Source organism: Rhododendron vialii, chromosome 1a, assembly GCF_030253575.1.
Source record: "Rhododendron vialii isolate Sample 1 chromosome 1a, ASM3025357v1".
Classification (NCBI taxonomy): Eukaryota; Viridiplantae; Streptophyta; class Magnoliopsida; order Ericales; family Ericaceae; genus Rhododendron; species Rhododendron vialii.
Genome location: NC_080557.1, coordinates 29,092,602 through 29,101,918, shown reverse-complemented (window position 1 = coordinate 29,101,918; position 9,317 = coordinate 29,092,602). Strand labels below are relative to the sequence as shown.

The window sequence follows — 9,317 nt, the reverse complement described above, 5'->3', positions numbered from 1 at the left end:
ATTCTAGTTGATTTTACTACGGAGTATATAAAATAAACCACGTCATTGACACGACAGCGTTCTATTCGCTGGCGTAGTGTCCACGTTGCATACATCGTGCTAAGTTCCGCCACGTGTACGGCGGCCGTGAATGTAAGAATAAATAGAAAAATTGGGCCAACTCAACAACCACCACAGGCCCAATTCTGAATATATAACCAGGGCTCTGTATGTAAAGCACACGTACGCTCATCTCATACGAACACGTGTATCGTGACGTGGACCTTCCCCCTTGGCTCTCTCTCTACACCCTCTGCATAAAACTCTTCCCTCCCTCTCAAAGGTTTTCTAGTGAGAGAAACTAGAGAGAGAAAGTGAATGCAGAATTATAGCAACCAGGGGTATGCTGCTTTCTATAGTATATTTTTTCCTTTTTCACAATTACGATAGCCGGAGCTTTTTACTTGAATAATATTTTCGTGAGATTTGTTGAAATTTGAGACTTGAAGGTATGTTGAATTTGAATATTTTTTTTGTATGATTTTTTTGGAATTACTTTGGTTCAGTAGAGGATTTTCGTGTGTGTGAAATTTGCGTATTTGGAGGTGATGCTTATGTTGATCTCATGGAGTTTCTGTTGTAGATTTTGAATTTTAAGTATCTTTAGTAGATGATTTGATTTGAATACCAGCTTTCAAGTGATTCCTTCATGTCGTGGAAAATTGTTATAAATTTGAGAACTTCGAAATTTTTTGGATATATGATATTCTTTGATGTAACAACTTTTTTTTTTTTTTTTTGCTCAGCATTCTTGTATGTAACAATTTTGTGTATATAAGCAAATCTTTGAGAGAGATAGAGAGATCAAAAAAACAGTAAAAGGGTAGAAGTCATGGAAATTTAGACTACTCATGAGGACTGTTTTGTCATTTGCCTTCTAGTTTATATTGAAAAGGCATAAATCATAATTGACAATTTATCTGCTTTACATCTTATTGGGATGAGGAAAGACAATAATGTCCCTGTTATGTAAACTCTTTTATATAGTATAAAATTCATCAAATTTTTTAATTGACTCAGGAGATAGTATTATTTACATGTGCTGTGTGAATATTTGGATGCTGTTACAATGTTGTTTTTTGGGGGGTAAATCAATTCTGTTATGTATGTTAATATCCTTTTCTTCATCTCCCATATAATATAACAAATCATGGTGTTTGATATGTTTAGAGCTTAGCTGTGTAACCTGTTAGTATTTTTGTTGAGCTCCTGGTATATACTGTAGCATGTTTTCCTGGTATATGAAATGTTCTGTAATTTACTTTTGGTTCAAATCAGAGTATCTGGAACTAAAGTTGACTTATTAATTGATCTATATAGGTTCATTTTAGTGTTAATTGCTTGCTAGGACGCCTAGCTTAAATTGCCTGCTAATATCTTGGATTTATTTGTTTAATAAAATAAATGGTGTTGTACTGACAGAAAAAGGTGGGTATATAGTCTTAGAACTCGAATTACTTTGCAGTTTTTAACTGGTGGATCTAATAAGCTTCAGTGGGATGCTGTGAGTTTTGTGAATGATAGTTGAGGTAAAGTAGCATCCGTTTTAGTCTGTTTTTGGCAGGATGCTAAGCTATGTAAAGCTCTGAAAGTAGCTTGTAAGGCCTCTGCTAGTATTAACTATGTCCTGGTCAATAACGTGAAGCTGTTTTTGGAATCTCTCAGTTTGGAACTTGAACTAGTTAGCTCTTTGCCAAGTTACACACTGATTTTGACTGCGAGGATACCGAATTTGAGATACAACTCAAATGTGCTATTGCCTGTGGATGCTTGTTTGTGTATTTGTTTAGGTGAGGGCGCGTGGAAGTTGACGTTGTTGTGCTGGCCCAGATCATGAAGATGATTAGTTTCGGATTTTAGCAGCTGCACTCCTGCTATCATTTTTATTTTATTTTTTGCAGTAAATTGTCTATTTAAAGCTTACCATGTTTGCAAAGATAGCAATGCCTGAGGAACTTACAGAATATTGGTTCCTAGACATTATGAACTTAATTTGCAGAACTGTATTTAGGAGTTGTTAATCCCCTTATTCTCATTTTTCGTGGTGAGGGTACTATTATGAAGCAATATAGTATCTGAATGATGCAAATTTTATTTATTTTGGGATATATTTTTCTTTATCAATGTTCAAAACCATTTTGTAGAGACGGATGTGAAAATGTTTTTCTTTTTGTGTGTGTCATCTCAGAATCAGTCAAGAGTTCCAGTTTGGTGCTTCACTATGGGTAATAGTGAAGAGACAGAACCTTCTAAGCCTGAGAAAACATCTTCACCTCCACCGGTAAGCTAACAATTATACATTCTTTTGGAAAATGTATGGGACTTCCTGATTTGTTGGTTGAGAGTGTCTGAAATAGGTGTTTTGATCACATCTTCATCATTCCATTTTTTTACAACCACTTCATTACATGTTTGTTGATTACCGAATATTGGTCGTTCCTTTTTTATTGACAGGATCAAGCCAACATCCATGTCTATCCCGATTGGGCAGCAATGCAGGTTTTCCACTTCATGCGTGCCCTTATTGCATCCATAGTTATAACTGCCTCAACATTATTTGTCTGATAGAAACATTCTAGTCATCATTTCCATAAATCTGTGGTTACAGAGTGATGAAATAGTATTTCATACCGTCAGGCATACTATGGCCCCAGAGTTGCTGCACCACCATATTTCAACTCACCCATCACACCTGGTCATGCTCCTCACCCTTATATGTGGGGACCAACACAGGTATGGTCCAATCATTAGTCATGTAAGCTGAGGCAAAATTTTAGTACTTCATCAAGAGAATGTTACTTAAACCTTAAACTTTCTGTTCTCGCAGCCTATGATGCCACCATTTGGGCCACATTATGTGGCATTCTATGCGCATGGAGGTGTATATGCACATCCTGGAGTTCCTCTTGTAAGTCAGCTTTCTCTGTATGTCTCAGTATCAGAATAGAATGGGTTGATCTTTGAATGTTTCATAGTTGAGTTCATGGGGTGCTCCTTCCTAGTAGAAGATGGGTGTACTGCCTTCCTAGTAGAAAATGTGTGTATTGAAAGTGATGAGCTTCCTGAAATTTTCCATCAGTAGACTGTATATTGACAATTAGGCATATCCTCGGAATGTTCGGTTTCTTAATGATAAATATGGCTCTCAATGAATCTAACATTCTTGCCCCCTTTCGCTGTTTTTGGCCCCATCTAATAAGAAATGTTGTGTGTATAAAATGCAACCATAATTAGGACATCAGATTGAAATCTTGTAGGGGTGTGCTTGTTTTCCAGATTTTTTATTTGTTTCCGCTTTTCTATGGTGGTCATTATCCCATGAACAAGCCATCTCATCTTTCTTCTGTTATCAAAGCCTTCGATCTCCCAGCCATCTTTCTTCTGTTCTTGGCATTTTATTTGATTGCGAAAATGGAAGTTACATTAGTGAGAGAAGAGGCGCTGTTGCATAACTTGCTTTTCTTATCTGAATGGCACTGGATGGAATTTGGGTTTATTGCAAGTGGGAATGCAGGCTGCTATGCCAAACATGGAACCACCTTCCAAGTCATCAGGAAATACAGATCAAGGACTGTTGAAGAAGTTGAAAAGGTTTGATGGGCTAGCAATGTCGATAGGCAATGGAAATAGCACCGACAGTGCTGGAGGAGGAGCTAACAATTCTCATTCTCAGAGGTAGGTTGTAATGACTTGCCTTTATTATAACTTGAGAGCAATTGAGTATACTTTACTAGTCAGGAAGTACTACGTAGGCTTTTTATCTTTCCCGAAAATGCCTGCACACATAGATTTTCCCTTTTAGACCTCCAATGGGAAGGTTAATTTCTGAATTTTATGGTCATGTGAACAGCGAGGAGACAGAAGGTTCAAGTGATCGAAGTAACGGAAACATGGCAAGGGTAAGAGTTGTCTCTTTGCGCGTTTCTTTCATTCTTTGTACCAGCTAGTGTACAGTGTTGCGAAAGAGTTGCATGTTTTAGCAGTCTCTTATCTTTTGTAGGCGCGTGAAAATGGTAGGAAAAGAAGCCGCGAGGAAACAACTATTGGTAAGCTCAATTTTTTTTCTGAATAAAAACACTATTTCTGTAGGTTGCTATTTCCTAGTAGGATGGACAACATAGGTGCAGTCAGTAGTAAGAATGGACATGATTACATTACACTTAACTAAGAATGACTTAGAATAGACGTAAGAAATTGATCCAAAGTACCGACCCCACGTAATTGCGAAGAAGACTTATTTGACTTGAGTTGATTTTTTGGATCGATAATATTCTTTTGCTAGTAGACTAGATCATACTTATATGGCATGTGCCGTGGTAAGCATACCAGGAGCGCACTAGTCAGACTTGTCCATTCCACTTGATTGGAGTTCCTTGACAGAATTCTGGTGTAAAAGTTATCAGAGCCGAGAGAGTTAGACAGTATAGCAAATATAGAAGGCAAAAAAAAAGTGCAAAATTTATCCAGTTTCTCATGCTAGTGTGGATTGCTGGGAGGGCGGCATGGATTGTAGATGAGATCTACCATTTGGAATGGTTCAGAGACAGCTCCAGCCTTACCATGCAGGGAGCTGTGACCTCATAAAAGTGCCCATGTTGCTTATGTTAGAAGTCGTGGCACACGTGTTGTGTGTCCATGGTTTTTAAAGCTATCTTTTTTGGTTCTTGGGTCATTGCCCCGCAGCATTCAATTGATTCCTGATCACTTTTAGCGAGAGAAACTGACAAGGCTGTTAAAAGAGAAAAAAGAGAGGTTGGCATTTGGTTTATAGAAACTCTACGGTTAGGGTAGGATGGGCAAAGTGGTGCATCACTGACCTATCCACGGCATGTGATGAATCTCTGGAAAAGTGGTGGTAGTTCTCAATATTGAACGGAAGTTGAATTGGAGCCATTGTGTGGTTTCGAATAACACATTTGTCAAATAAGTTGAATAATCATTACTGATCCCCCCATTGGACGACATGGGAAATCACAAAATCTCTCGAGATCCAAGGTACCATTTACCAAGCGAGGTATTGCCTTTACATAATAGTAGACGTGTGTGACCGCGTTAGCAAAGGTAGTGTATGTTTCTGGTACCCAGGTTATCACATCAAAGAATTCTTGAAATAGTTGTAATTCTATCTATCGAATTTTGCTCAAAAAAGATCTATGGATTTGTAGCCTGTATCTGTCCACTCTACCTGTGGATACTACTTCGTTTGAAATATTATATTATTGGCTCCATTTCTTGTAAGAAGTGGGATAATTGATAAATCATCTGTGGGTCCTCATGATGTATATTTTATCATTGTTGCGGTTGGAGATTTCCATCACGTGAAAAGCAAGGGTTGCTCAAATTCAAAGAGAAGCAGCAAAACCTCCATAGTTGACTTTGCAAACTTTGCATAATTTCCGCTTACATGCAAAACGTGCATGATCATCTTGTGATTCTCTGTTCTGTACTATTGTTGTACATCCTTATACTAGTAAATCATCACAAAGATAGGTAGATTTGATCGGGGTAGTTGCTGAACCATACCACATAGTTCTGGCAACAACAAAAGCTGGGAAAAAGACAGTACTGATACTGCTAGTAAGGGCGGCTTCAGTATTACCCATACGCAATTCTTTGAACAGACGTATAAGGAATTGGGACATGTACGGGTTTGGGGTTTGAGCGATTGTAAACTCTCCTCCCGTCTGGACCCTTGGACATGGGTAATTGCCGAACCACGTGAGATTTGATCTCAGCATGTTTGATTGAAAGGTAAAGAGCAAATATCCGACTTAGTCTTCATAACTCTAGGAGTGGTATTCAGTATTAACCAGTCAAGACCTTTTGCCCTTCCACATCTTTTCTAGTTGGGGGGCGTGCGTGTGTGTGTGCGCACACGCTTGCTTTTCTAGGCATCTCGTAGGATTCATAGCATTGCAGTTTGTAGGTAGGGACTGTGGAAATGTCTAATTTGCAAATGGATGAAAATCCAACGCTAGATACTTGCTGAACAATATGCCAATACCTATTACACAGAAAACTTTGTTTGCTGTACATGAAGTCTTCCCAGTCAATTTTTTGCCCTTTAGAAACAAACACTATTGAAACATCCAGAATGAGAGACTTAGAGAAATAAAAAGAAGGAATGGTATTGGTTCCTGTCAGAAGGATTTTGTGTGGTGTAATTTCTAAATATATTTATCTTTTGGCTTGATTGTTATGCCAACAGGTGGTGAAGACAGGAAGACTGAAACCCAGGACAGTCCAGTTGCAGCAGTTAAAGTAAGTGGAGCTCCTGATAAAGTTATGGGTGTCAATGTGGGAGCTACCATGGCATTGGAGCTCCCAAACGCAAATGCAACAGAAGCGTGGTTACAGGTGCTGTCAACTTTGGTTCATCTCTTTTTCCCTCTTTACTTCTGATTGGTCTTTCCCATCACATATATTTTAGTTGGGCTTGCTGGAATATGTTTGTTGAGATTAATTGTTTCTTCAAAAATAAAAACAAAGAGCTTGAATGGCTTCTCGATATTCCATGGATATATGCATTAGGTTTGGATTGCAAGACGATGTCTAGGAGATTGTTAAGTCTTACCACTGTTCTTTTTTTTTTTGTCTGGTTTATTGATGATCTTCTACTCAGAATGAGCGGGAGTTTAAACGAGAAAGAAGGAAACAGTCTAATCGTGAATCTGCAAGAAGGTCCAGATTGAGGAGGCAGGTATGGTAAAATTGAAAATTATTGGGGAACAGTCTATGTTTTGTGCAAGGATGTTGAAGGAGTTACCAACAAGACAGGATAGTGTTAGTAAAACTAAAGAAAGATATTTAGTTTCCGAACTTCATTAGCTTCTTATATTTCCCTTTCGTCGACAAATGCATTCACCAAACTTTTATGCAAACACAACCTTAATGATCTTGGTGTTCACTGTAGGTTGCCGTTCAAAAAAAGGGTGTTCACTGTAGGTTTATACACTACGATTCTTGCAATTGTGAATAATTCCTTCACACTTTGTCTACTTGCTTTATTTTCCTTGTGCAGGCCGAGACTGAAGAACTTGCAATAAGAGTTGAATCCCTGACAGCTGAGAATACGACACTCAAGTCAGAAATCAATCGGCTAACTGAGAATTCAGCAAAACGGAAGCTTGAAAATACTACATTACTGGTATAACTTCATTTGCTTCGTATCATGGTCGTGTTTGGATCAGGGAGTGGGATTCATGGGGGGAAGAAAATAAAAGATGATAATGAAGTGAAAATCCTAAATTTACTCTCTTTGGCGTCCTATCACTTTCCTTTCCCTAGATAATTCTCTCCAGAAAAGCATAATCTGAATACAACCTTTATTGTTAGCAATCCACTTCTTGTCTTTTCACCTTATTGGGAGCTCATAAAACTGCTTTGATCTCAGGAGAAACTGAAAGATGCACAAGGAGGACGAACAGAATTGGTAATTTTAACCAAGATGGATGATAATAGGATCCCTGTAAATACAGAGAACCTTCTGGCTCGAGTCAACAATTCTGGATCCATTGATAGAAGTGACGAAGGGGGTGATCTAATGTACGAGAGTAATAAGTCAAACTCTGGTGCAAAGCTCCGGCAGCTTCTAGATGCGAGTCCGAGGACTGATGCTGTGGCCGCTAGCTAATTGAGGAAAGGAGACGCATTTAGATTTTAAGTACATCGTGTGATTTTGGCATAATTACAAGCCCACAGTCACCGCTAACAGTCGTAGAGGAAGATAATAACGAGAACAGGAATTAAGAACAAAAAAAGACTGATTGTTACTTGTGATGTAGCTCTCTTGTGGTAGAACTGAGGTGTGTTTTATTAGATTCAGAGTGCCATGATGGCTGATGTAACTAAAATAAAATAGATTAGGGGTGGCAGGCACTGTAACTATAGTTCTGGTTTGTGTAACTTACTTGAGCAGCTTTTATGGACCCTTGAAGAGGTTTGGGATAAATAGATTTCATGGAGATGTCTGTGTCCTGTGTTTTTAATCTTCCAGAACATGAGGAGATTTAAGACCTTTTCAATTTACTCTTTTTTGTAGTCAAAAATAGCACCAATGAGCTTGCATTATATTGTCTTTAAGCTGTGTTTGGATCACCATGGAGAAGGGTGTGGAAACATGCTTGGAGGATGTATTTATAATATAAGAGATCTAACAACTTTAAGGAAGAGTATATAAAAAGCAAAGGAGAAAAAACTTTGTTTGCTCACATTGTATGGTTTAACTCGCGCGCGTGTGTATATATATATATATATATATATATATGGTATTTTTTTTGACATCTCATTTCTTAGAAAAAACTTTTTGTACGCAGCACTATAAATCAATTAAGACACAATTATCTCTCAATTATCTGCTCATTTTTGGAAACAGTTAAAGAGGGAAAAAAACAAATTCAACCTAATTTCTTTCACACTTTCTTAGGAGTAATAGTTTTTCCTCCACAAATACCAGATCCAAGTATAGGATAAAATTATAGCCGGATGAAACTCGAACTCGTGGTTGAATTTTGAAATCAAGCTGGATTTCTATATTTGTAGTAGTAGAAAATTAAAAATTCATGATTGATAGATTCTCAGTCTCAGACGTACATCCACCCTACAAGTAGCGGGAGCCATGTTGGCTGGCCCACTGAATGAACTTACTGTATCTCAATCACGGACTCAGGGGGGCTGCTGTCCCTTCAAGGGACAGCAGCGTGCTGTCCCGGTCCAGGGAGTCCCGCTCCGGGCTTGGTTTGACGATCGGAAACGTTCACTTCGTAAAGCTGGTCGAGTTGAACAAATGTTCAAAAAAATCAGTTTGATCGGATATCGTTAAGTGCCTGATCGGAACCTTTTTGTCTTGAAAAGAATGGATCCGAAACACTGGATCAAATCTAATAGAACCCATTATTAGCAAGTTATATGTGTTCTGATCAGGCACTTAAAGATATCCGATCAAATTGATTTTTTGCATACTTGTTCAACTCGACGAGCTCTACGAAGTGAACATTTTCGATCGTCGAACTAAGATCGGAGCAGGACCCCCTGGGCCGGGACAGCACGTTGCTGTCCCTTGAAGGGGCAGCAGCCCCCCTGAGTCCGTGACGGACTCAGGGGGGCTGTTGTCCCGGTCCAGGGAGTCCCGCTCCGGGCTTGGTTTGACGATCGGAAACGTTCACTTCGTAAAGCTGGTCGAGTTGAACAAGTGTTCAAAAAAATCAGTTTGATCGGATATCGTTAAGTGCCTGATCGGAACCTTTTTGTCTTGAAAAGAATGGACCCCTGAGTCCCTC

General features: G+C 38.8%; 1 protein-coding gene across 3 annotated transcripts; it reads left to right on the top strand.

The window, feature by feature from the left end:
- Nucleotides 1–231: 231 nt before the first annotated feature.
- LOC131332725 (common plant regulatory factor 1-like) lies at nucleotides 232–8,009 on the top strand. 3 transcript variants are annotated; one of them, XM_058367036.1, is made up of 12 exons: nucleotides 232–380; nucleotides 2,228–2,320; nucleotides 2,494–2,538; nucleotides 2,677–2,772; nucleotides 2,867–2,947; nucleotides 3,554–3,714; nucleotides 3,890–3,938; nucleotides 4,040–4,085; nucleotides 6,248–6,396; nucleotides 6,662–6,739; nucleotides 7,061–7,186; nucleotides 7,433–8,009. In XM_058367036.1, the coding sequence occupies exons 2-12, from the start codon at nucleotides 2,261–2,263 to the stop codon at nucleotides 7,670–7,672; spliced, it is 1,131 nt and encodes a 376-aa protein (XP_058223019.1). In that variant the 5' UTR covers nucleotides 232–380; nucleotides 2,228–2,260; the 3' UTR covers nucleotides 7,673–8,009. The 3 variants fall into 3 exon arrangements, with proteins under 3 accessions (XP_058223019.1, XP_058223006.1, XP_058223013.1); XM_058367023.1 differs by having other exon boundaries at nucleotides 243–397; XM_058367030.1 differs by lacking the exon at nucleotides 232–380 and adding an exon at nucleotides 827–1,568.
- The last annotated feature ends 1,308 nt before the right edge of the window (nucleotides 8,010–9,317 follow it).